This window comes from Lasioglossum baleicum, chromosome 3 (genome assembly GCF_051020765.1).
Source record: "Lasioglossum baleicum chromosome 3, iyLasBale1, whole genome shotgun sequence".
Lineage (NCBI taxonomy): Eukaryota > Metazoa > Arthropoda > Insecta > Hymenoptera > Halictidae > Lasioglossum > Lasioglossum baleicum.
The window spans coordinates 49,318-76,741 of record NC_134931.1 but is presented as its reverse complement, the minus strand read 5'-3'; the positions used below and the strand labels follow the sequence as shown (position 1 = coordinate 76,741).

At 44.0% G+C, this 27,424-nt stretch overlaps 3 protein-coding genes across 10 annotated transcripts; 1 reads left to right on the top strand and 2 right to left on the bottom strand.

Annotated features, from left to right (window-relative positions):
- Window positions 1–42: 42 nt before the first annotated feature.
- LOC143207451 (uncharacterized) lies at window positions 43–14,274 on the bottom strand. Of its 5 annotated transcripts, none has more exons than XM_076420919.1 (11): window positions 14,133–14,274; window positions 9,876–9,978; window positions 6,670–6,761; window positions 4,075–4,184; window positions 2,449–2,571; window positions 1,946–2,104; window positions 1,610–1,788; window positions 1,181–1,423; window positions 911–1,101; window positions 547–747; window positions 43–404 (listed from the first exon to the last, which is right to left on the bottom strand). In XM_076420919.1, the coding sequence occupies exons 2-11, from the start codon at window positions 9,967–9,969 to the stop codon at window positions 171–173; spliced, it is 1,626 nt and encodes a 541-aa protein (XP_076277034.1). In that variant the 5' UTR covers window positions 9,970–9,978; window positions 14,133–14,274; the 3' UTR covers window positions 43–170. The 5 variants fall into 5 exon arrangements, with proteins under 5 accessions (XP_076277034.1, XP_076277032.1, XP_076277031.1 ...); XM_076420917.1 differs by lacking the exon at window positions 14,133–14,274 and adding an exon at window positions 12,031–12,172; XM_076420916.1 differs by lacking the exon at window positions 14,133–14,274 and adding an exon at window positions 11,444–11,497.
- Window positions 14,275–14,398: 124 nt separating this feature from the next.
- Window positions 14,399–27,185, top strand: Npl4 (nuclear protein localization 4). Of its 2 annotated transcripts, XM_076420910.1 has the most exons (13): window positions 14,399–14,538; window positions 15,098–15,178; window positions 15,267–15,471; window positions 15,549–15,693; window positions 16,037–16,174; window positions 16,236–16,539; window positions 16,753–16,890; window positions 16,980–17,127; window positions 17,485–17,645; window positions 26,199–26,350; window positions 26,430–26,568; window positions 26,643–26,956; window positions 27,041–27,185. In XM_076420910.1, the coding sequence occupies exons 1-13, from the start codon at window positions 14,518–14,520 to the stop codon at window positions 27,045–27,047; spliced, it is 1,953 nt and encodes a 650-aa protein (XP_076277025.1). In that variant the 5' UTR covers window positions 14,399–14,517; the 3' UTR covers window positions 27,048–27,185. The 2 variants fall into 2 exon arrangements, with proteins under 2 accessions (XP_076277025.1, XP_076277024.1); XM_076420909.1 differs by having other exon boundaries at window positions 26,643–27,143.
- On the bottom strand, window positions 17,854–25,483 carry LOC143207450 (uncharacterized). Of its 3 annotated transcripts, none has more exons than XM_076420914.1 (4): window positions 25,039–25,483; window positions 22,939–23,256; window positions 22,449–22,598; window positions 17,854–22,340 (listed from the first exon to the last, which is right to left on the bottom strand). In XM_076420914.1, the coding sequence occupies exons 2-4, from the start codon at window positions 23,254–23,256 to the stop codon at window positions 21,015–21,017; spliced, it is 1,794 nt and encodes a 597-aa protein (XP_076277029.1). In that variant the 5' UTR covers window positions 25,039–25,483; the 3' UTR covers window positions 17,854–21,014. The 3 variants fall into 3 exon arrangements, with proteins under 3 accessions (XP_076277029.1, XP_076277028.1, XP_076277030.1); XM_076420913.1 differs by lacking the exon at window positions 25,039–25,483 and adding an exon at window positions 24,236–24,915; XM_076420915.1 differs by lacking the exon at window positions 25,039–25,483 and adding an exon at window positions 23,930–24,229.
- Window positions 27,186–27,424: the final 239 nt, after the last annotated feature.

Sequence of the window (27,424 nt, the reverse complement as noted above, 5' to 3'; positions counted from 1 at the left end):
AATGGTAACAATTATATATTAAGTGACAACGATAATTAATAATTAATAAACGTAATTATAGTCGATATTTATTTTCGATAAAATCTCTATGTAAAAATTCAATAATAACACAATAATAAGATCGTTCGATACGCTGGGTTTGGCACACGTGTGGCCATTTATTGGCCGATTTACGTCAATCTCTTGTTGACCAGCTCGATTTGTTCGTCAACCCTGTCGGATGTTCCTAGAAACTTGGTCGGTTTCATACCAACCATCTTGATGGTCATTGGCACGTAATCGCTGCTGACCTGGGTCAAACGAGCCAACGACTTCATGCAAACGAACAGCTGCTCCTCTTCGGGTGTGTCGTTGAAATATTGGCATAACGCCATCGTCAGTTCTGCAGCCAGATCGTCGAACACCTATGGGAATTTCGGAAGGACGTGAGAAGATCCCTGGGGGATCGCGCAGGCGCCTAGGCGCCTAGGCAGTTGGAAAACGCGAGCGCAATACGAAGAGGCGATCGTTCGTCGCAACGTCAGCTAACATAAGATAGATACGGACCACAGTTTTCACTTCTTTGCAGGCCAGATTGTGAATAATAGCAGCACCTCGTGTCTGCAAGTCTATCGAGGGTGAAAGCAACGCGTGTATCGCCACTTTCGTCGTCACTCTGATGTTGTTGATTTTCTGGTTCTTGTGCTGCCACAACGATATGTACAACAGCCATTCGGAACTGCTCAGGTTCTCGAACAAGTTTGTTAACTGTTAACAAGTTTGCGAACCGCGGCAGATTAAAATTTGTTTTCACAGTTTTACGTATACGTAGATAGACTCGAGAGAGAGAGAGAGAGAGAGAGAGAGAGAGCGAGAGAGAGAGAGAGAGAGAGAGAGAGAGAGAGAGAGCCTAACATTGGATATCGCTTACAAATTGTGTGAGAGCAAGCTGTTCTTCCGCGGGATGTAGATCAAAGTCGTAAGCGTAGTTCATAATGATATGGTCTCTCCTGTCTTGGTGTAGCAAAAGAATCACATCGTCCTTTAACGCGGCAACGGAAAGTATGTTGAACAGTTTCACTCTTGCGTTGCTTGGTATCGTCTCGTCCCTCAGAATTCGACCTGACGAACAACGTAGACATCGTACAGATTGTTTAGCGATCTAAACGCAATTCCGAAACGCAATCGTTCGCCGACTCACCTACAAAATTTAAGAAGTTGTCTTCGAGCGCCCAGGAGCCTTCATCCTCTAGGACGTACATTCTCAGTTTGTCCATGCATTGCTTCTCCTCTTCGTTCAGTTGCTCGGTTACCAGACTGTTTAGAGTGTCGTACTCCGCCTTCACGTCCACCAAGTCTTTGAACACTATGGGGGGCTCTGCTGGCAACGATTCCGCGGGCTCGTCGAAACTCAACAATTGTGCTTCGGTCAATTGTTGGGCAGCTAGTAACAGATAAACGTTTTCTATTATCGCAACGTGTTATGTTATGTTATACGGTACACTTTCACTTTCGATTTTCAACGGTAACATTAAACAAACGCAATTTATATGTATTACTTGATAGTTCACCTATCAACTAAAATAAATGAAAAATCGTTAGTACGTATAGTCGATGGAATGCAACATACCTTCGCTTTCCGCCATTTCCGAACAATTGCTGGGACCTGTGCTATTCGTATCACCGCCAATCTCTTTGCTTCCCTTGTGTTTCTTCTCCTTCTTCTTCTTTTTCTTCTTCTTCCTGTCCTCCTTAGCTAGCTTTTCGTTCAGCTCGTTCCTTCTTTCTTCCAACGCAATTGAATTTAATCTGCCGCGATGATATACATATAAACAACAATATTCATAAATATCAGATAATACTTTTTATAGTTGAAAAAAAAGTTAGATTTCACGATGAAAAAGGAAAAAGTGTTTCTCAGAGAGACGTTCAATGTTTATAGATAGAGTTTCAAAATTGTTGTCACCGTGCTTCCTCAATGGCCTCATTTAAAAGCTCAAATTCTGGCGAGACTTCTCTCTGGTTTCTTGTCCCAAGGAATGTCGAACCGACTGTGAACAGTGCTGATCCACTTGGACTGTTGCTCAAAGTTTCTATCAGTGTTCTCAAACCTTGTCCAATGGGTCTGCACACGAAAATCGAGTGATTTCAGTCGAACAGAATTTCACATGTAAAATACGTCTATGCTATACAGAGTGGAGCGGAAGAGGATGATTCCAGGTGTAAAAATAGATGGAAAAAAAGGAAAAATATTTTTTCGTTCGACAGCACGTTTTCGAGAGAGTGAAGTTTAAAGTCGCGCGGCGCGAAAAAGTAGAATTGGTCGGACATGATCAGACGCGTCAGACGATTCCTACATTTCCATTTCCATTTCCTACCCAATGCCCAATACATACTACATACACATACCACGCGTATTCTAAATTCTAATAACATACATACATATAATTGATTTTGTTAAAATCTTACAATTGTAGTATCTCTTCTGGTAGATCGAGGATGTACTTCGGAATACTTTTTCCCGCCAAAAAGTTGCTGACTTCTTCCGTGAAGCAGTTGCAGTTGTGCTTGAATAAATTGTACGTTCCTGGGCTGCAATAAAATAGTCATTTTAATTAGTACCGGTATGCATTTACGGTAAAATTTATACAAGAACCTACTTTAGGAAAGATATGTTCTCCGAGTCCGCTAATATCCAAAAAATTACTTAAATCTAGCGTTACTCCTAGTATATTAGAAAAAATTGTCAAATATGTATATTGAAACGTATAGTAATCGGTTCAGAAACATACAAGAGAAAAATCCAGACCCAGTTATGGATGCCATGAAATCGTTAAAAGTTAAAAGCATCCGCCTCGCGAGGGATAAGGGTTATTTTCGGTTAAAAGATGTCTGTGCCCAAGTTGGTCTGTTTTTCTGCGGTTATTATTAGACCGTGGATGTTATGCATTTTATAACACAAACCTAGAAAGCACAGAAACCGAGAACTACATAAACGCGTACCATCGCATCGTGGTCAATTGAAAACTCTCGTGCCTCCATTTCGCGAGAAATAGAAAATGCAATCACTAAAATAAGAATAGCAGAGACCGCGGAAAATTGTTGACGCGTGCGCGTGATACTCGTGACTTGTGACGCACGATCCATGAATCATATAATAATAACAACGAAAAACGCAGAGGTATAGCGAGACGAATAATGATGTCACTATAATATTTAGTAGCACCTCTATCTGTGAATACTATTTTCAAATATGTTGCACATTTTTCCAATTAGATATTTTATCAGCAAAATTGTTTTTATTTGCGATCGTTTTCAAATGAAAAAGACCAAATATTTCATTTCTGAACGCGACAATTTAATAAGACATATAATATTTAATATGTATGTATGGACATGATATTAGGTCCCCTCAGGGTTTCAAATTCATTTACCAATCCTCTCCTTTTTCCACTCTCACCATCGCCTTTTCAGCGGGACCTACTGTTTATGGTGGGTTCCGAACCACCTTTTGCCAACAACACGTGAAAAACACCACGGGTGGGTCACTTTCCGGTTTTTGACCAGACGGTCACCCATCCTAGTGCCGGTCACGTTCCACGTTGTTTAACTTCGGTGATCTAACGAGAACCGGTGCTTTCAACGGGACTACGGTTGTTGGCATATAATATATAATATAAGTAAACATTTTATTTTCTAAACGCAGAAAATTAAAGATTTTATTTGCAACTGCAGCAAACAAGATAGATATTTCATTTCATTCAATTTTGTACAAGCGATTTTAAAATAACATATTTTAGCCACCACCGTATGAAATAAATTTATAATAATAAATTTCTCATTGAAAAAGGCCGAAAAGGCATTACATAAATAGATAAATCACCAAATAAAAATATACTCCTACACAGCGAGAAAGCAAAAAAATGGACGTGTCCAAGCAAACATAATCAAACTTTTCCCAACGCAAAAAGAATTACATTGCACTCGAATGAAATCGTAGAAAATCGTAGAAAATCGCAAAATGCACAGAATTCTATTTTTATATTCGAACGAGAAGGCACGCGGAAGAATGAAAATGGACATGATCGAACTCACGTGAACTTGGACGTGCCCAGGCCGTTGATGTACTCGAGGAAGATGGAGTACGACAGGTAAGTGACGCCGATGCTTTCCACCTTGTCTGGCTCGCCTAACACCGTTCCACCCTGAAACGAAAAAACCGGATTCTTCCGGGATGATGTTTCGGGAAGAAATCGTACATTCGGAAGCGCGCCAATGTCAATTTTACGAAGGCGTTGCAACGCGCGAGGCGACGCGCACAATTTTAGAATCGTGACAAAACCGAAACCGTTCCCTGTAAGAATCGCTCGAAATAACCGTGTGGACCATCTTGTATCGGGCGAGCGCGCTCTCTCGGATCGAACCGAACGATCATGCGAATCGAACGAAATATCCCCATTTCGGGGTGGCATGGCGGCGCGCGGCGCTTCGAATGTATTTAGTCTCTCTCTCTCTCTCTCTCTCTCTCTCTCTCTCTCTCTCTCTCTCTCTCTCTCTCTCTCTCTCTCTCGACTACATACTTCCTAAGCTCTCTTTAACGAAACCGTGTGTCGGAACGAGTGAAATTTTTTCATAGTTGCAGAACACTTGCGCGTTTTTCGGAGTCACGCGAACAATCTTTTTCACCTGAAAGAAGGAAGTCGAAGCACGATCAACCGTTTCTCCGTCGTGTCCTGTCGCGTCGTTTCGTCGAGGAACCACTCGCATTCGAACTGACGTCGCGACGCCACGCGTCCGAGCAGCGTGTAACTCAAGATCATCGATGATCGCGCGCAACCTCTTCATCCATGCCGGTTCCGGTTTATTTTTCGACGCGTTCACGGCCGCGTGCACGCGTAGACAGTACTCAAGATATTACATATACTGTTTCTTTCTGGTCCATATTACGAAAAATAAAACTGCAGGAGATTATAAATGGTAGGGGTATATTTCGAACAAAACAAACTCTTCTTTTCTAAATTTCTCTGACACGCGCAACATATTTATTACGTCAGCGAACAATTTCGCGTTAAAACACAACAAGGAATCCGTCGCGAACTATTTGCACTGACCTACCAGATCACATAATATCGTGCCACAATTTTTCCTTAAGGGTTCATGGTATGTACCAGCGAGTGATTTAGCAACGATCGTGTGGATTGTTACGCGTCAGCCATATCTCGGGAAATATTGTAATGACTGAACTTGAAAATTCATTCCTGCCGTGACAGATGGATAAGAAATGTGTACGAGAAAGAGTATTATGCCGCTATAACAAAAATTAATGGATGCTGTGAACTGTGAAGGGTTTCGTTAATTTGATGTTTCTCCACTTGCATACAAAATAAAATGAATGAAATGGAAATAGCCGTGTGGTAGAAATAATAATAAAATAAATAGGGTACGGTACAAACGGAAAAGAATGAAATAAAAATAATATTTATTCGTTATCCGCGACCAGCCAAGAGACCAATCCGAATTCTTTCTGTCGTTCCTCGATTAACGAACGACTTATTGGCAATAGCGGTTCCAGGGTAGGGACAGTTATGGATTCCGATCGGTTCGGAGAACGGAGGTTCTAGCGTACCTCGAAACAAAACGCGGTCCCGGTCCCGGTCTCAGCAGCTTCTTAGAGATGGAGTATCGACGGGAAGACTTACCGACAGCTACGACCGGGATCGTACCATACAACGGAGAGAGTGACGAGAAACGGCGAGAGAGAAAAAGAGAGAGAGAGAGAGAGAGAGAGAGAGAGAGAGAGAGAGAGAGAGGAGTGAAAGAGAATCAAGTAAACCGGGTAGCTAATTTTAGGAGCAACCGGACCAAATTTAGTACCCGCTCGTGTCTAGCGTATCGTATGGCGAGGAATGACTCCTCGTTGCTGGCCCCGAAGCTGAGCGGTCATGATTCGGATGGCAGCGAGAGCACACCTTGCTATCTCGCTATCAGTCGCTAACATTTCGCTCTCTTCGGAGTCTTTTCTTTTTCGGATTCCAGCTGTCATGTCGGCGGACCGGTCTTAACAACGGGAGCAACCGAGCAATTAACCCCCAGCACCTAGCTGCACGATTTTTCTACGTTGTTGGCCACCCGAGCCACATTTTCGACACTCCAAATCGAACAGATCAATTGCTATCATATATTCTTTCTTTTCCGGGTTACAATGTTTCTAGAGTGTTTTATTTAGGCTCGGATGCGTTTCATTTGGGATAAAGCGGAGAGCGATTAGATCGACCGAGGGGATCTCGATGTAAAATCTACGAATCTCCAAAGGTTTCACGGTTTTCCCAATCGGTTATTTTATTACGCGAGTATTTTGGATAATCTAGTTCGGTGTTCAGTCAATTAAAAAAGCTATTATGAAATGCGATAGCGTATCGATATGATGCAATGAATTAGAAAACTAATAATATAATTTGTTGCAGCGCCCATTCAACGTCCTTAAGTACTATAAATAAAATTCGATCAACTTTCATCCAAAGAATAATAATCAAACAGGATGATTGAGCGAAACAATGGTGAAAGAAATTTTTCACGCACAGTAGGCGTGTATGCGTATTCTTTCAGTTCATAAATTATACGTTTGATCACAAACAGTTAAAGTTAAGAAGTTTTTGTTATGTCAATTGAACCATAAGAAATTATACTCACAGGTCGAGCAGTCTGGATTCCAAATGGACCAAAGTAGTATTCTCTGCCATAAGCGACGATAGCTGTATGCCATATTCCTTCTACGTGTCGACCTAAACGTAAATAAACATAAACATTTCTCGATTAGACAAAGCGTTCTACGAAACACAACTTTTTCATTTTATCCATAATGTAAAATACAAGCTATAAGCAAGAAATAGATAAAAATTTATTCAATCTTGCGACTATTCATTTTTCTTCGAAATATATCAAAATACAGCTGAATTATTAAATTTTAACTTGATCTTTCGTTAACGCGTTGCTTGAAGAATTGTCGTCTAGATTAACTACACACAATAGTAATTAGGCTATCCACGTGAGCCCTGTGCGTCAAAACGTGACAGAACGATTGATGAAAGTGCCAAGAAATACATCCGGGCATATTGGCTATAGCTTTGCGACGATTGGCATGAGACTGTACACTGTACACCTCTACACTTGAACCACTTGAAAGAAAGCGTGTAAAACTGAAACTGTCGTTCCCTTTTGCATAATTAAGTAATTTTGAAAAGTCTTTCTTAACGGAAATATATGCATGTTATAATAAATAATCAAATGTTGCCAATTTATAAGACAGATCTTTTGAAGAAAGCTCAAGTTGTTGTAAAATTCTCAAGGAATTAACAGAAGAGAAAACGTTCCTCTTGCAAGAATGACTATGCTTATTTCGCATGGGCCGGGCCGCGGCCAGTATAATTGACAAATAGCAGGATTATCGAGCGAATCGTTTAGACTCTGCCAAGCCACAAAGAGTTACGAGGTGCGTGAACTTCGATGTCAATACAATTAATAGTCTAGATATCTAAATAGATTAAGAATGGCAGCGGACGCTCCTGCCCAAGGACCCTCGTTAACAAATCCCTCGCGGCGCGGCGTATAATAATAATCGCGGCTGTCCTTGTCATTGCAAATCCGTTCTCTGTTTACCGCAACGTCCACCTGATGTCCACGCTGAATTAATGGCAGCCGTACAACGGCTTACAGTCTAGAGTTTAGAGTTTGGGGAAACCTGGCTGCGCTATCGGTGAACGCAAACCTGTCAGGAAGCAGCGATGACAAATTCACAACACAAGTCTCCTATACATACATATAATCTGACAGCAATCATTTTACATTCTTTCCGAAAAATAAGATACAATAAAAAAATATTGAATGTATAGTAGAAATATGTGGAAACACAATTCGTCAGAGGGAGAGTCCTATCTCTTCTCTCGAAAGAAAATTCTTTTTAGTTTTCTAGGGGGTGTCGGTGCCACGTGGGCATCGCAAATTGGGAGTTTTCAATCAGATTGTTGGGTAACGGCAGTTTGCGCGCGGCATGATCGAGGGTGAGCGTAATGCATAATTTTGAGCTTGCTCGGACCGGACTCGGCTCGAATTCGGAGTTGTCGGCCCGTGACTTCCTCGACCCAGTTTCTCACCGCGGGAATAGCCGAGCATATCCGCGATTTTCTTATTGCACCGCGTTTCTGGGAGGGTCGTGCCATGCCATGGCGAAATATAAACGAGAAATAGCCGCGCCGCGTTAGAAGTTTAGAAGTACGGGCCATCCAACCCGACGCGACGCGACGCGACGATTCATCACTTTCGACGCTTGCGCAACGTTTAACGAGCGGCCACGCTCGGGATCGCGGCTTTTTCCGGTTCGGCCGGTTGTTTCTGCACTCTGCTGACACTCTCGGTGTGTTATGGGGTCGTTCAGCTTGTATACTCAAATTTTGCAATATGCCAAGACATGTAGGACAGGTCATTATTTAAAGCCGCGTGAATTTTCAGCGTTTCGTGCGAGTTTAGTTACTTCTAACGACCTCTGGAATCAGCCCTTTCGACAAAGTACAAAATTTTTCGAACACCCTGTATATCCACGCGCGCGCATCATACATATACATATGATACATATATGTATGTATTATTGTAAATGCAATAGTTAAGTAAACGTATACACTTGCTATGCAGTCTATGTGTGCGCATATCGATTGAAACGGTAAATGTATTCACCAGCAAAAACAGTCAATCATGTAGTCAATAGTCAAACATTTACGCTAACGTAACATTATTATTTCGCATATTTTCAATTGCTTACTAAAAAAGTAGACTACTCTGGAATTTTTACATATGTACTACGATTATAATGCTACAAATATATGTAGACAGCAATCAGCCATTTAGTTTTCAATGACCTAGTAGTATATTTAGCAAGATCAGCGACGAACGCTTGCGCAATGCTACCCTTTTCTTGCGATTCATTCCCTTTTCGGAAGTGTTTATATTTAAATTGCTCCGAACTAAAATGGCGGTAGCGCTTAGTGGATATTGCCAAATATCCAAGCACCTAAACAGGTGCTTTCCGATTTCCCTCGTTGGGGAAGGCCAGTTGGATTTTTAGCACGTTGCTGACGTCGGAATTATTATTAGTTATTATTTAAACCAAGCTTCGCTTCGACTATGCAACACTCGTATGAATTTCCGTCATTCGGTGGCATTTTCAACCAATTTCTTTTCAAAACATAGCCATTTAATCGGTTTAAGCGGATTTTCAAGCATAAACACCCATGTGGACGCAATTCGCATTAACCAAGTAAATATGTACCTAATCGTAAATCGTAGCGAATAATACTGGTTTTATTGCGGTAAATGCTCCAGAAAGCGTTGCATTTATACAATTAACACTGTTGGATCAAGAATAAAGAGCCGCAGGAACGGCGACTGAGCAAAATCGTTCGAATTCGAAAGCCACCGACACGAGACACGCGACGCGACGAATCCTACCAACTTTCTCATCATTCTTTTCAGTCAACGAGTGCTTTAAATAACGTACAACCACGAATTTCAGGCAGAACAAACGGACTCAGCCATTTAAATAACGTCCGACTATCCGACGCAAAACAGTTATCGTCCCTTGCATTGTCATAGCTAAAATTAATCCCGCGAATATCGTTCATTCGTGTATCGCGGCAATTTACCAACAATTTTCGAAAATGCGAAGTTCTTCGTTGTCCCCCGGATCGTATTTAGTTTGCACAATGATTTCCGAAGATCTTTATACAAATACAAATACAAATATCAACTCTTTTGTGAACCAATTTATCGAAATTTGCATTTCGAGTCGAAAAAGACCCCACAACGATGGTCTTGTTTGGAACGGTAATATTAGATATTTCACTCACCTATGACAGTTCTGGACATTTTAGCAGCCATGCCTTTCGACAGGTCGTAAATATACAATTCGACCATAACGCTGGAGTCCTCGTCGTTGTCCATCTTGTTCAACTAAAAGAAAAGGATTCTCCGATAAATAATGATTTCATTAGGTAATAGTTATGGACGAGGATTCTTTTAAAAACTATTCGCGGTATGTTACCCTCGAGTAGCTAGACTAGCTAGAGTAAATCTTGTACGAGAGTTTCAAGTTCTGGGAAAATAGAAAAATTTCAGAAATACATGTACGTATGGACCTCTAACCCAGAGGGGGGATTTCTAAAAAATTCTAAACTATTCTAAAATCGTAGTCACGTGTGTCACTGAAAATGAAAACACAACAATACATTATACATACACATAATATGTATGTACTTCGCGCTAAAACAGACACGATTAAAATCATATTTTTAATCCATTCTCGACGAATCCTCGAGCAAACGACGATTTAGCATAGTAACACGGTATCTTCCACGCTCGCCGAAACAATTTCCGTAGAAATCTTAAAGAATATGCATCCGTAATATGATACAAACACTGTCATACACATATGTATACTGTCTAATCCGCTCTAAATCGTGAACCGATACGTCTCTCGGAGAAACCGGCCCCGCATAGTCATCGGATTTTAAGCAATTATAGCTCTAGGATTCGAGCCAAACGCAACAAAGCGAAATGTTCAATGAAACTCGCCGACACCATCGATTTTCCTGCGACAAGGCAACAAGATCACTGACAGCGAAAACCATCTATCAACGCACACGAGTTCTAATCGAACGAACCGAACTTGTTTCGGATCCACAATTTCAGCAAACCAAACTGCGGAAGGGTCGAGAAAACAGATTTTCAAGAAAACAGATTTTTCGATCCAGAAGACTTTGCCGGACCAACAACAAGATCCAGATCAAAACGGCAGGTGGGCGGGATTAATCCTCGAAACGGCAATTTCCCGCGTAAACGTTCGAATCTTCGAGAAGATTACCGATTGGTCAATTTTTTGCTGGCTTTGAAACCAAGAGCGGCGATTTTCCGTTTCCTCTTCGGGTCGAAGAAGACGCGTTACAGCAAGATGGACCGGCCAGAAATTCCGGAACTGCCTCGGATATTGCTCGCTGCTATTTTGCGTGTGGCAAGAGGTCGCCCAACTCCGCTTATGTCGGCCCTGATGGATGGAAAGAGTCGGGGACGCAAATACACTGGGTCGGCCGGCCCGACTAGACCCGATGGACCGACGGAACAAGACGAAAACGCGAAGACCGAGAGTCCTTCGGGATCGGAATAGAAAATCAGAATGACGTTTCGGAGGATAGAACGAAGAAAATTGTTTTAGAGAGTCGGGGAACGTTTGGGGATATTCGATCGAGCGGAACAAACCGACTACAGAACCGATCGATCGATCGTTCGATCGACCGACCGACGCAACGCGACGGGTCCTGAGCGGAGGATAAGTATCGGTGGCAACGATTTCACGATCACTAGATGAAATCACAAGCGCTAGAGATCCCCGATCCTCTTTGGATGAAACGTTTGAACTCACTGTTATTGCGGGCCAGGCACAACTTTTGCCGACGCGCATCAGATGGAGCGACCTATTCGCGTTTCAACAACATCGTTATATCGCTCAATGAATCAGCAGTACTCGCGGACGCGCGGACGCTGCGTCGCGCCGCGCGCCGCATCGTCCAAGTCTAAACCGTCTTGCGAATCGGCTCGACCAGCTTGAAAATTCGTGATTTTACCGCAGTTTTATTAATCGATGCGCTACGAAAACGACATAATCTGATATCTCAGGTCTATTTTTTCATACCATTTCGATGAAACATGAAACCCCCAAAGAAAATTCTCTGCGGCAAGTGTCGAGCCGGCCGACTCCTACCGCAAGGATAGTTATAGGGTGGGTGCGTCGTTTGGCTCAATTTAAAGAAAGTTATTAGTGTTTAAAAAACGTCCAGTTAATTTTCTCTACCGACGATACGATGCCGAAGACGATCAATGAAATGAAAACGCAGACGTGTTCGTCGACGCTCCCAGACTCGATTCATTCGTCCAGCGTTAATGGTAACGTTCGAATGTGCGCAGGACGCTATCTACAGGACGCTCCAGGACAAGCGAGAGAAAACTTACGCAACTCGTTGGACTTCTCTGCGAAACGACGAGAAACTGGACGGCTCGAATCGAAGGATGACTAGTTTGACGCTAGATCTCTGATGTCCCCCAGAGAGTTGCCAACTTCCTCTGCCAGCACGGCGCGCGGCGCGGCGCGGCGCGGCGATTCGTCCTGGATCCTCGGGACCACTGGAAAGAGGAGGACGATGCGAACGGGTAGAGGCGCAACTCGTTAGCCGTTAGGCGATCGAACAGCGACGACGAAGACGAAGAAGGAAAGTGACAAGCACGTGGATCTCGTATTCCGACGACTGTCCGCGGCCCGTGGTCCCGTGTCAGTCTGTTCCGACGACAGCGAAATCCTCGCGGGAGTCGGGGACCAGGTGTTCACCAGTTTTAGGAGATACGGCGCGGTAGTCGTTCTTGCCAGGAAAGATCGTTAAAGAAGTAAGAGGATGATCGCGCGCAACCAGCGCATGCCTCTAACTACCGGCGCGGCATCGCAGCCAATAACGCGACACGGTATTGCCTCGACACATGCGAAAAATTCGGCACCGAAGTGTCGCTTATAACTATAACTGCGATAACTGGTGCATACAGGGTAGTAGTCCTGTACGGAACAAAACGGATCAACCATTTTTTTTCTTTTAGACAGACTTTTTTGGTCTTACATTTTTATTTCTAACAAGAAACCGAAACCGAAACCGAATTATGCACGCGGGGTCAAGGTAGTCAATATATAATATATCGCAAGAATGGATTTCTCAAAATAATTTAAATTAAAAATAATATCTACATTATGTGTAATTCCAGATACGAATAACGCAAATGACTTGCAAATTTTTAAAAATATTTCTTTGCATCATCCTCTCCTCCCGCTGTTTCCGCCATTTGTATTTTTCCCATCTTCTCCGACGACTCCGGAGTCAAATTGCATATTATAACGTAATCAAAAACTATTTGAAACCGAAACAAGCAATACCTATCTGAACGGCATAATTTCTTATCGAAAATCGAAACAGATAAGAATAGCTGTGTGTTAAATGTTAAAATTACTAACAGAAAACTATAATTAGACGCTGCAGATCCGTATATTTGAACGATACGAAAATTGCACCTGTCATTTTCACGAAAAGGTCAAAGAACTTGACCGTTCGTTTCGTTACGTGTTTGCTTAGGCGTCGCGTACTTACTTACGTCCATAGAAAAGCATGTATAATGTCGATGATAAAACGGTAGAAATGATTTATCGCGTTATCTACCGAACAGAACAGCAGCAGTCTGTCGAATGTCGGTACCGTCGCGTAACCTTCCCGAAAACTCGCCTCGAAAACATCGTGCCAGTGTCTCCCATTGCTATTCATAATTGCTTCGAAATAGCGATACTGTCCGTTTTATTTATAAACGAATACGATCACCTGCTGGTAATTGGTAAGTATTGCCGCAGTGGTCACGACCGGACGGCAATTTACGAATTCCGACAACCTCGAGATCTTTCCCAACAGAGCGTATAAATACGCGTACATACAAGTATTTAGCTATTCCATAAAATTTCTGATTCGTTTACGGTAATCGTTCGATAAAACGTGTCACAATCGCCAACAATACGAGAATCGCGCGTGTCGGTTCGATTGCGTATCGTGCAGTCGTTGTTTGACATTCGAAAGGAATCCGCGTGAGCGAAACTGCTGAAAAATAAACGCAAGAGGGCCAATAGCGCGACGCTAAACGGCCCGAGGCGACGGGCGACGGGTTCTTGGGAATATTCAGCGTAGAGTACGGGGCGATTCAAAATATATACGTATAACGTATAAACGGGTAAATATATACAGGACGCGTACCGATACGTTACCGGGTTTGTGAGAAAAAAATCGAGCCCGCGCACGAGAGAGAATAAAGTAATCAAAGACCGCGTGACCGTGCGTGTCCTCTTTCGACGGATGAAAAATTAATAACTGGCGATCGCACGATCGCACTGCTCGCTTCGTTCGTTCGCGTGGGGGAAAAAAGGTGCACGCATACATACGTATAGAGCATCGAAAAACGGAGTGACAACCTCCCTACGTGTTGTAAACACAAACCTTATTCCGCAATCGTGATCTGTGTCTATATCTACTTACGTCGACTTACGAGAATTCACTGATCGGCAAAAGGATGGTACAAGGATCACGGCCGTGTTCTATTCGTGTTTGTTGATCGGCGACGACTGAACGACTGATAACCGTGGCTACTAGCTCGGCTGGCTTTGTAATATACTCGGGTGCGCGTAGTTTTTGTGCGGATCGTCGACGCGGTTTACAGGAGGAAGCAAGTCATCGGTGGAAGATAGCGGTTAAACAGTCATTCTTGTTAGACGGTGCCCGTTTCCCGCAGAGGAGAGGTTAGAATACTAGACGTTGACTCGACAATTTTCTGGCGGCCACTAGGGACTTTGGCGGCTATCGGTTGCGAGCGAACGAACCGAACAGCGAGTTGAACAGCTGATGCTTCGTCGACACCGGCGAAATGTCAAAGTCCGATCAAATCGTAAGTTATCTGTTGCTAAACCCTAGTACGGTTCACGATTATTCCGTCCGTCGAGCTCGAGCGATCCCGAGCCCGATCTCAGTCAGAAAATCCTTTGTTCTCGATTCCCAGTCGAAAATGCCGAAACTTTTGCATTTCACGCGGTGACACGAGTGTAACTTACTAAAAGTTCCCAGACACCAGTTCAATTGCTTGCTTCTTTGTTTTCAATTTACAATAGATCCCCCCTCCCCTCCCGCCCGAGACATCATGTCAAATTTTCAATACGGACAGAATAATGCTGAAAATTTCATTTTATAAGCATCGTATTTTTACTCTTACGCCTCTAGTACACATCTCATTTATTATTTATATTTACACGCATAACTGTTAAATTAGGGTAATCAAGTTATTGTTTATTTACCCAGAGATGAAACTGCGAATACGTTTAAGGAAAACAAATGTCTACCTGATCTTGCGATCGATGCAGATGATTTTCATTTCGCAACGAAAATCCACGGTCTAACTATTAGGTACTAGCAGAGGATATCGACGCGCTAAATGTTTTATTTATTTTCAGACTCTGCGCGTGCAGTCTTCAGAGGGAACAAAACGTATAGATATAGAACCATCTAGTACAATTTCCAGATTGTTTGAAAAGGTTTGTACTCGCAGTATATATGTATATAGCAAACTTATATTCTTCTTCTTAATGTTACGAGACTTCGTTGGATCCCCTCTGTTTTCAGATATTCTTGGCGTTCGAATTGAAAAATTTTGGCTTTGGACTCTACAGACAACGAAATCATAAAGATGAAATTATATCTTCTTTACGTAGAACCGTGTCTGGGTTAGGTCTTGCGCACGGAGAGATGTTATACTTGGTTCCCTACAACGGTACACAGATATGGAACAATCCATCGACGAGTAGCGCATGCGACGATCCACCCCAAGGTTCTAATTCAGCCTCGTTCGCTTAATTTTTCGTTCTTCTCGACATGCTCGTTTAACGGTTTAACGTTTGGCATTAGAAATTGGACCAATGGAGGGAACCGGATCTAAGACTCGAAACACCGCTGCTGCATCCAAATCCGTACCGAATGTAGTCGAAGATGAAGTTGACGAGCAACTATGGAAAATTGATGGTAAAATCCAGAGAAAACGGGATGAAAAGCTGTAAGTAATCGCCAAACAAAAGTTCGCTATTATCTGATTACAATTTCAAATATAAATTAGGTAAAAATTCATAAAATTGTGATAAACATGTTGGTAATTACTCTGATTTCGGTATCGCAGTAATTGTATCGTAATGATAATATCGATAATAAAATAATACGGGTTTGAAATCTGTGCTTTGCAAAATATCATAATAAATTTTACTACGATTATACGGAAACCGATAAAATGATCGATAAATACCGGTGTAACAGCGGTATATTTTATATTTCGGTACAAGTCCCCCCGGTGTTAAGGTGACGTTTTAAATTGAATAGTAAAGCAAAAATTTCTGTTTTTGCAGATGCAGGCACGGTGGAAATGGATGTTGTGTTCATTGTTCTCCTTTAGAACCTTTCGACGAGGTTTACCTTAAAGAACAAAATATAAAACATCTGTCTTTCCATTCGTATCTCAGGAAACTCACTGCCGGTGTTGATAGGTACGTTCGCTTTTCTATTTGGTCGTTTACTATGAATCTGACTCTCGTGTATTCCTTGCAGAGGGAAGTTTATACAATTGGACGACATAAGTTGTCGCGTAAAGACTGGCTGCAAAGATCATCCTCCTTGGCCACGAGGTATTTGTAGTAAATGTCAGCCGAATTCGATCACGCTGAACCGTCAAATGTATCGGCACGTCGACAACGTTATGTTTGAGAATCCAACGTTGGTCGAACGTTTTCTGAACTATTGGCGCGACACTGGCCATCAACGTATTGGATACCTGTACGGCAGATACGAAATTCACACGGACGTACCGTTAGGAATCAGAGCCGTCGTCGCGGCCATTTACGAGCCACCGCAAGTAAGTGGACAAGACTTTAGTGTTTTTTTTGTCAAGCTAGAAGAGGATTAGTTGGGTCTAAAAATACCCATCTATGGCTGTCCACGTAAAATGTTTATCGATGGCCCTGCAAATGTTGGAAAACGGATAACGATTCTAACGACTTGTACTAGTATTTAGACAATCAACAGGTGTTGTGCTTTGGTACTATGATTCGATTGTTTTGCATTTCAGGAAAGTGCAAAAGACTCCATACGACTGTTACCGGACGACAAGGAAGCGCTGGTAGACGAGTTGGCTCAATTACTTAATTTAAAGAAAATTGGTTGGATTTTTACGGACTTGATAGCCGACAATGTCAAGAAAGGAACGGTAAATTTTTCTTGCAGCGAATGAAACTTCTTCTTTCCCAACGATGTTGCGCATTCCCTTGATTAATGGCGTTAGTTTAATTTATTCAGGTGAAACACGTTCGCAACATAGAAAGTCATTTTTTGTCTGCTCAAGAGTGCATTATGGCTGGAAACTTTCAAAATCAGTATCCGAATCCGTGTCGTTTCTCGCCCAACAACTATTTTGGCTCAAAGTTCGTTACCGTTTGCGTTACCGGTGAGTACCCCGCCGTATCGTTATCGTTAGACTGCGGATTTGATGCATTTCAAAAATGGTGGGGAAGATTACCAGCGTTTGTTTCGCTGCTTACCTTCTGCGCTAAAATCTTCTCTGTTCAATCTAATGTACCATCTTTACGAAGATGAACGCACTTTAGCAGAACCACGTCTCACGAACTCTCTGAACATTCTGACGTGTATATTATGCTTTAAAACAATTTCGTATGCAAAATTGACGCAGAAAAATTTTTATTTTGCGTAAAGATCCGCAGGCTAGTTCTCGTTTCGCTTCCGGTTAAAGAAAGAAAGCAAGCTTACTGTTTATGTAAAACGCGAACTCGTTCGCTGTTTACAGGCGACAATAAAAATCAAGTTCACATGGAGGGTTATCAAGTGTCGAACCAATGCATGGCGTTAGTACGGGATAGCTGTTTGGTTCCAACGAAAGACGCGCCGGAATTGGGCTATGTAATTGAGTCGACCGACAAACAATATGTCCCGGACGTCTTCTACAAGGTGAGTACTATATTCTTCTTTGCATCGATATATTTAGCGAATCTCCTGCTTCGTTTAAACGAACGCGATCCGAGAGACTCGAGACAGTCGAGAGCCTCGTGTAAATGCACATACCGCATACGAGAAACTCTGCCAAACAAAATGTTAAGTTACTTACGCTAGAAAGGAAGGTGTGACCAAGGTACGGATACATTAACTGTACACGAGGTGAAAGAGAAACAATTTATAACCCAAAGAAATTGATTGATTAAAAGTACATTTAAATTGGGCAACGAGCTTCGTTTCGTACATGTATCATGAAATAATAAAACTGTTGAAGCGTGCGCGCTACGGATAAGCGGTTCCGTAGAGCTTCCAAACAAAATAATGGTCAATTTTTCCATCTGTAACGATGATTACGCCTTAACTTACGTGGAGAAGAGGGGAATGTGTGGAATGGAACACACGGTACGAAAAGGTTCGAGGGAAATCGAGAGATAAACGGACGAGGAGAAAACTGAAAAAAGACAAAATAATAATAAAGAAAGGAAAGGAGAGAAAAAGAAAACTTATCGAAACTTGTAGCCGCTCAACCGTTTAATTCGAACGCGAGGGGCAAGGTAAACTGTCAGTTGTTCGAATCGATATTACAAGCTATGCGTTGTTACCTCATCACGTTCATAAAAATATATATATATATATATATATATATATATATGTGTGTAGTATATACGCGCGCGCGTGGGTATTGTGTGCATACAGGTGGGCTTTCTAGCTTCGCTCGGTAAACAGGAATATCGGCTTCTTCCATTTTGTTCGTCATCGTCTCTTTCGAATAGTATCGCGTCTAAAATTCGATAGTTCTTTATCCGACGACTAAAACTAGTTAGTGGTCATTCGCAGTTTTTGATTCCGCACGAAAAAAAAAATAAAACTAGAGAAATTCGCTTCGAGACCAACCCCCCGACCCCCTAACCCCGAAGATTATTATTTCGACTCAACATACGTGTTGTGACTGTGTGTGTGTGTGTGTACACGTTTCTTGTTACACTCTAAACGGCGATTGTTTATCCATTTATCCCGAACATCTCGGCCGCACAACGCGCGATTTACCAGCTAATTAACAAGTGTTAAAACTTTCAAGTTCAACATCGAATGAGGCTTTCTTCGAAAAAGGCATATCCGCGACGTCGAGGGCGTGCAAATTATATCTTGTTTTTTTTACTCTTTGCGTTTTTTTACCTATGAATACGCGCATGTGTGTGTGTGTGTGTGTACGTATTTATGCATGCGTATGTGTGTCAGAGAGTGCATTTACGCTTTGCTTACACTTTACACGATTCTTTTCTTCGTTTCGTCTTACGCGCGGCCGCTTTCACGGAAAACACACAACCATACGCCCTCTTTCGCTCTCTCCCATCTAATATCGACAACTCAATCGACCTCTTGCATTCTTGCTCGCACACACACCGAGAGCACATATCATTTTAACGACGATTACGATACATAACGATGGGATTCTTTCTTTTTTACGAGGATTCAGACGAGTAGTACAATTAACGCATTTTACATTACATCGTAGTACTTCGATATACAGCATCGAGGAATGATTTCGTTTAATATACATCCGCTTATAGTTTTCTTATTCTGTTTTGTATTTTCTTCGTAGTTCGTTTTTTACTCTGTGTGTGTGTGTGTGTGTGTATTTTCACTCGATTAGACAACGAGAGGCTTACGATCTACAATAGTAGGTAGTTAGGCCCTTGCATACATCTTCATGTTTGAGATCTCTAATCTTAAATACAGTTAAATTCGCGACGGCCTACGAGACCAGCAAAGAACGAAAAGGGATTAGCGTATATATTTAACGGAGTCGCTCGACGAGGAACAATAATTTTTCTCTTCGCAGTTTCGTTCCCCCGACCCGCGTTTCGTTTTCGTTTTGTGTCGCTTCGCTCGCTCGTTCCCTTTTGGCTCTCTCTCTCTCTCTCTTGCACTCTTACGCTCGCATGTGTGTATTTATATATTCTTTTTATTCTTTGTTTGCTTTTAATTTGCCCTCCCCCCTAGAAACGGAACGATACGTGATAGTTCGTCGGACTATAAACACGGAATTGGCCCTTCTATACTTTACGAATCTACGTATCGTTCATTTCTTTCGACTTCTAAACGACCTGCGTATATGGTATATATATATATATATATATATATATATATACACACACACACGCGCACACACACATATATTTCTTTTATATATATATGTATTTATATATATGGAATCACGATTTTTTGCACTTTTACGAAGTCTCGCGCGCTTGTTTCTACACGGTTAGAAAACAAAAAGAAAAGTTCCCGCCTCTGTATACGTGTTTCTTTTATACCCCGTTTCCTTTACAAATATATGAATGTATGTGTTTAACGCTCCCATCCAAGTTCACCACCTGGTCGCTGTGTGTGTGTGTGTGTGTGTCGATCTCCGCTGTTTCTGTGTTCTGTTTTTTCGTTTTCGCTAACTACAACGTAAAACACCATTCATGGGTACGCCAGCGGGGCGGTGACGCCATAGATTCAATTTTTTTTGTCGTTTTGTTTTGTTTGTCTTCAAGACACACGCGGAATTTTTGAAATCCTGCGCGCGTCTTTCTCTTCTTTTACCCTTTTAATATATCAACTATACGCAGCAATACGCCAATAACGAAAATAAACCGTCGAACTTCTTCCTAAAACAAATTGTCGTACAGTTAGAAGTCGTATCGATATCACGATCGATCTTGAGGTACGTATTTTTTTGTTGTTTGTTTGTTTCTTCGTCGATCATCGTCGTCATTTATTGTAGATACAGAATCACGTTGATTCCCAATCAATAGCAAAATATGGATCTTTATTTCCTTTTTCTTCTCTCTTTCTCTCTCCCTCTATATTTCTCTCTCTCTCTCTCTCTCTCTCTCGTATGCGCGTCCACGTTTTAAAAATAGATTCAACATCTTTAGAATTACTATTGTTAATAGTTAATTAAACTGTGTATGACTCGTACCGGAGTATCTTCGCGATTTCGGAGTGTGTTCGACGCCGCGACGGTTTCAGCGAAACCTCCCGACACCGGCGAGGCTCTTTTTATCTTGTAGCATTATTTTCCGTGTTGGGTATCGTGTGTAGACGTGTCGCCGTTCCGTGCAGGATTGGTTACCGTTCGCGTAAACGCGCGCGTACCCCTTTGCGGACCCTAGGAACGCGAAGGATACCAAAAGCAAAGGGGGGGGGGGGAGTACGCGGACCGTCGCGGCTCGTAGGGCTTGAGTGATCTAGAGCGGGGGAACGTCGTCGTCAAGTATACGGGCGCCACGGTGCGCCGTTCTCGGTGTATACCAACCGCGGTGGCCGTAGACGTTACAACTTGCCGCATTTCGTGATTAGAATATTCTTGGTAGGCTTGCCGGTCTGATCGCCGAACGTAGAGATCTTCTCGACGAGTTCCAACCCTTCCACCACGTGGCCGAAGATCCCGGTAAAGCCGCGCATCTCCTGCAGTATTATACGAAACTGCGAGCCCACCATGCCGAGGTTGTCGTGTCTCTTCTGCGTTCTACGCATGCCCACAGCTCCCCTGACCGCCGGGAACTTGGTGTCGTCCGGCATGAAGTAGCCGTCCTCGAATATGCTCCTACCGCCGCGGCCGTTGTTCAATTCGAAATCACCGGTGATCACGGACTCGCCCTCCCAGCACTGAAAGATCGCACAGCCCTTGTAACCGACCCCGACCTCGCCGGTCGCTAGCACACTGAAATTCTTGGCCATCTTCGGCGCCGCGTCCGGCCTCACTTCTATCACGATACGGCCGTGCGGCGAACCGTTCACCTCGATGTTGAAGTAGTAGAGCGGATAGGGATTCGAGGGTCCTCGGAGCGACGCCGCGATCCCGCTGGACGGTGGTTGCGAGGATGAATGGACGGTAACCAAGCCTCCGCCACCGGTGCCCACTCCCTCCGGTATGAAGGTCGATTGTTGCGGATGCAGCATCGCGTTCGGCGGCGCGGCCGGAGGTTTGACGGACGGCGAACCAGGCGGGATTAGAAGTTGCTGCTGCGTCGACTGCGGTGGGCCCTGGTGCACGTGAACGGAGCCCGGTGGCGCCGATTGCGGCTGCATCATGCTCGAGTGATACTCTATGGAGCCGTTCTGCATGTGCTGCTGTTTGCTCACCATGTGCCTCGAGTACAGCTGCGACATACAGTAGTTTGCCAGGAACAATATCGGGTTCTGCGAGGCCGTCAAGTGATTCGGTAGCCGGCCACCGTTGCTCGCGCCCTGAGAAACGATCGGTTCTCCGGTGTGGATACCGGCCAGCGCCTGTTTCAGCAACGGGAAGTCGAACACCACCCCGGAGTTGCCTATCAGGTCGTCGAGCTGGCACTGCAGCATCATCTCTTGGTACTTGGACTGTAATCTTTGTTTCTCGATGATCAGCTGCGAATGCAAGCTGTACACGTCGCTCGGGCTCTCGATCATCTGCAGGCTGGCCTTCGCCTTCCCGAGGGTCTCGCGCGCGTCCGTTATCTCGGGAAAGTGACTCCAACCGTTCTGGAGGTCCGTCTCGACGTGAGTCTTCAGCGTCACACAGGCCTCCAGCACCTTGATCAGGAACTCGCGCTGTTGCATCGCCAGTCTTTGAATCTCGGCCGACAGCTTCCCCATAGCAACTAATTCCAATTGAACCTACGGAAACGGAAACGAAAACAACTCTATCAATACCGAGACACGCTCTTGCTCCTATTCGTACGCGATCTTGTTGTTTCTCCCGGTTTTTCGTCCGAGGATATTTACGTCGGATATCAGTTGTTCTTTGGCATCAGTTTGCGATTTGATCTGGTGGCCCGGGTGCTCCTGGGGTGTCGCGCAAGCCCTACAGAGCGCCGTGCAGCACGTCGCACACCATAACGCCAGGGGCATCCCGTGCGTGTGGCAATTCTCACTCTGCAAAGAACATCATCGTAATCGATTCATTCGTCGGGTTCGTCGCGTTCGTCCGGAACGCATCCACCGACAATCGCTCTCGTGGATATCTCGAGACGAAACTTACGCAGACGACCTTATAACGTGTAATCCTATTACCATTAGAACTACCGGGGTACGGCTTCCCACCGACCGCATATCTTGTGCTTTACCATTTCCGTATGAGCAGCGAAATGTGACTAACACCCGGGGCGACGAACCCGAAATTTTCATCCCTAATTTCAACCCGCGTTTTTCTCGCTTTTCGTTTCGGTCCGGGAGCCGAGAACCGGGAACCGGGGGCGCGGTGGGGTGTATATACCTTTCTCTCCTTGTCGTTGGTCTTGCCGGACGTGTTGTTCGTCGTTATCATTAAGTGCGATAGATTGTTGGCCAGGGCAAGAAGAGAGGAATGAGTCGGCAACGCGTCGGGCCCTTGGTCGCCCAGATCCGTCCTCTTCCAACAGTGCGCGCAGAACAACTCGCGACCCTTTAATAAATTGTTTTCTATGCACCGCAGGCAGAAGTAGTGTTTGCAACTAAGGTACTTCGGACATTGTTCGGCGTCGTTATACTTCTGCTTGCAGTAACTGCACAGCGTCAGTTCCTCTAAATCCGTTAGCACGCTCGGATCCAGCATCTGAAATATAGCCAAGACAAAAAACACTGTTTTCAGAAACCACAATGAGGGAAAAAGAGAGAGAAATAATGTCTATTTATACCGGCGGGCGAGGGGGGTACGAGAGTGTTCCTATTTATTGTCTGCGCGTACGGCTACTGAAAAATATATCTTCGTTCAATTCGGCTGAGGAGTATACGCGTGAGTTCGAGGAATCTCAGCGGTATCGTATTGTTTAGAAAAAGAGCGTAAAGGTCGTACTGGGTCTTCCTAATAGCAATGACAAGCGGTTTGACGTTCGACGGAGACCGCGTTCGTTCTCTTTTTTGCTTATTCTTTGTTGGGACGCGCGCGCGCGCGCGACTTTGTGTCCTTCCCCAACTTTAAATGAATAACTCATCGAATGTTTCAATGGGGACGAAAGAGAGAGAGAAAGCTTTACGTTTATACAACACGTGTGCTTATTCAATTAACGATACATACGTATTTCGCTTCACAAGTATGCGAGTTGTCATTTATTCCGATCGACGCAACGCGGTCGATCGCGCGAACGGAAATTATTTCTTTCCGACCGATTCCGTATCGGCAACACGGCGAAATAGAACGAACGTTGTCGACGACGACCACGACGACGCGAGAGGCGGGAAAACAAAGAATGACCGAAATCTATGAGACTTTCTTCGCGTTCGTTTACTTCGCCTGGTTTCCTCTTTTTTGTGTGCGTTGCTCTGCTCGCTGGTAAGGCTGCGTCTACCGCATGCAACGCGTACTATCAGGTTATATCACATTTGTTCCGCCGTACCGAGACCCGTTCGCGGAGAGGTTAGCTTCGTTTATCCCGCTACATATCGACACCCGCGCGGCCACAGACTAATTATGCAACAATTTGGCCGGGCCCCGATGGGAAACTGAAAAAATGACATTTCATACGAGACCGCGCATGCGTACGAAATCCCGCCAAAACCTAACAGGGTCGAACGGTCGAAGTTTTGGGATTTACCATTTCCTCGGCGAAAACGCGCTCGACGGAAGGGACTGCGGACAGAGGGTGGACAGACGAGCTGGACACATTTCTCTTCCGAATCGTTTCGGACCGATAAACACGTTCGGCGCACCACGTACGGATTTTACTCTCGGCGAGCTATCGGCGTTCGTTTCTCTACGCGATTTTACACACTGTCACCATAGGCCGTGACAAGACGTCCGGGTCATGAAAATGACTGGCGCACTATGGTTCGCGTTAGGCGAATTCCGCGGGAATGTCGTGGCTGTTTCTTGCTTGTAGCCCCGCAGTAGCCCCATGCACGTTTGCTTTTTCTTTCTCTACCGTTCTTCGTCCCCGTCTGTCAGTTTTTCGCTCTTCCTTCGTTCATTCTCTCTCTCTCTCTCTCTCTCTCGATCTCTTTCTTTCTTTCTTTCTCTGTCTAGCGTTTCACTACGTACACGACATATATACACACACATACACTGCTCTTCTTTCCGTCTCTCACATGCGCGCGCACTCACACTCGCGATCCTACACGTATACACCGACGAATATACGTATAATTTTCCTTATCACATACACTGGAACGCGTACGCACGCGTGAGCTACACGTAAAGACACATACATACATTTTCTCTCGTTTTTTTTGTTCTCTCAGACTCTTTCTTTCCCTCTTGCTCGCTCTACACTCTCTTTCGTTCTCTCTCTCTCTCTCTCTCTCTCTCTCTCTCTCTCTCTCTCTCTCTCTCTCTCTCTCTCTCTCGTTCCCGTTCCCCTTTGCTTTCGATTCGATTGTAGAACCGTAAATACTTTCGTACCGTGTATACGATTCGTGATAGTCTCCTTGCCGCGCGATGGAGGCTGATCGTTGGCACTCGTCACTCCCAACGTGTACCGTGGCGAACCGTCGTTCCACAACGTTTTCTCGTGTCTACGACTCGGGTTTCATTTACATCGGGGATTGACGTAGCGTTGTGCGGTTCCGTACGCAGGAATCGAGCACTCTCCGACGTCGTTCTCCGCTGTCGCCGCGAAGAGCTGCTTTTACGAAGCCTTTTTGTACTATTCACGTTACGTGTTTACGGTTATCGAACGCCGTGAGTTATTGTGAATAACATAACGACGCGGCGCCGGTAACGCGGCGTTACTTCAGTCTTAGCTCGTGCGAACGCTTTGCCACATCATAATGTTTGGTTCACTAAACTAACCACTAGCATGGCGGCGACGACCGACCGACCGACCGACCGACACACACCACAGCGCGCGCTAGTCGCTTACGCTGTTGCTCTCCTCTCTCTCCTCGTCCCCGTCCCGTATGCTGCCCCCACCACCGCCGCAACCGAGCGCTGCCGTTACTCCCACCCCAGGACCGTCGACACTCTCTCGGCTCCACACACTTGCACACACTCCACTCTGCTCCACTCTCGGCAACTCTCGGCGAACCGTGCCGAACCGTGCCGGCTGTCGTCTGCGGCTTCCATCGCCTGCGCGCGCAGCTCCACAACGATTGCGGACGCGGGCATTATGGACATGCCTTCATAATCCGTCTTGTCGTCTTGTAAACCTCGTTAGACTCGCCGTAGCCCGCCAATCAAACGACGCGGACGCGTTCCGCGCACATCGGCACGTGTCAGGGCCATTCCGACTCAACTGCTACAGGCTGCTATCGAATGAGCGCGGTTTTTCAATTATGGTCACCGAAATTACCATACTTTAGCGAAAAATTTCATGTGGCTTTTATTTAAATCAGCATGAATTAAGTATGTTTTTCTATCCCTAATTGCAATTTTCATAAAGCCAATAACTTTCTGTTCCGATATAGAAAAATTGGGTCATTTCGAATGTATCCTTCCTACGCTTGCTGAAAACATGGAGTTTGTAGCGTTGAAACTAGGCAAATGAGAGAAAATATATTTAAATAAACTTGATTCGCGAGAATACAAAATTATCGTATGATCCGTATCTTTTCTGTTATCAGGAGAAAGACTCGTATGGGAATGAAGTCTCGAGGCTAGCCAGACCTCTGCCCGTAGAATATTTATTGGTAGACATACCTGCGGCGACGCCTCTAGCTCCGCAATACACTTTTCATATCAGCGACACCATCACTCCGTTTCCTATCGAGAATAGGTACGTATCTGGTACGATCGAAACGATTTAATTATTCTCTTCGGTACAAATCTTGTTAACCAACCGTTTCATTTTTCAGGCTCATCGATGGACAAGTTCAATATTTCCATTTGCTCGGTTCCTATATGCAACAATTTACTCAGGATCAATTTTTAGAAGCAACTTCGGACTTTCACTTGTTAATTTTCCTCGCAACCATGGACATATTTCCAATAAAGGTGCGAGATCGTTTGTATGCTCGTTTGATAAATAACGATGTCGCGGTGGTATAAACCGTGCGTTTTACTTTTAGGACCACATGATGCCACTGTTAGAAGCGATTCGCGATAAAGACAGAGAAAAGGCGACCAAATGGGCATGTTCGGAGCATTGGGCAACGGTGAAAGAATTTCTCTCGACCGTGATGCCTGCGGTGAATCCGACTCAAACGCCATTCAATAGTAGCTCAAGAATGTCATCTTCGTCGTCTGTAGGTACGAGCGGACTTAGGGATGGCATAGAGCCACCTGTGAATCCAGTTCCAGACGAATCGCTTTGGACTTGTTCTTATTGCACTTATCTCAATGCCGTAGAGCGTGCGATGTGCGAAATGTGTGGTTTGCCAAGGTACATGTAACAAATTATCGATACTATATTGCTTCTGTACGCATTTAAGGGTGTTATCCATAAGTTGCTACTTTAATTCTGCAGGATTTGACGCATACTCTGTCCTTGCGGATGTAACAATTGTTTTCTACGTATCTTTGGCCTTATTTATGAGTGAATAAAAGAACGAAAAAAAATATTTTTCACCAAAGTGTATTCTCCGATTCTCCTCCGATCTACTACGATCCTTTATTACGCAATCGCGTTTCTGGCTCCTGTAGAAATGCAAAATATAACGTAGCTGGTCGTACTTGAAACAAAATTATCAGAATATTGTAAATTATAACACACTCACAAAAAAATGGTAATGTAAATCTTTTAGACTAAGGAATTCGATAGAACATATTTGTAGCGACTGAAGAACCATAGTTCTTAAGTTACCGTAAGTCTTAAACTCTGAGAATAATAAATAAAATGTATAAACGAATG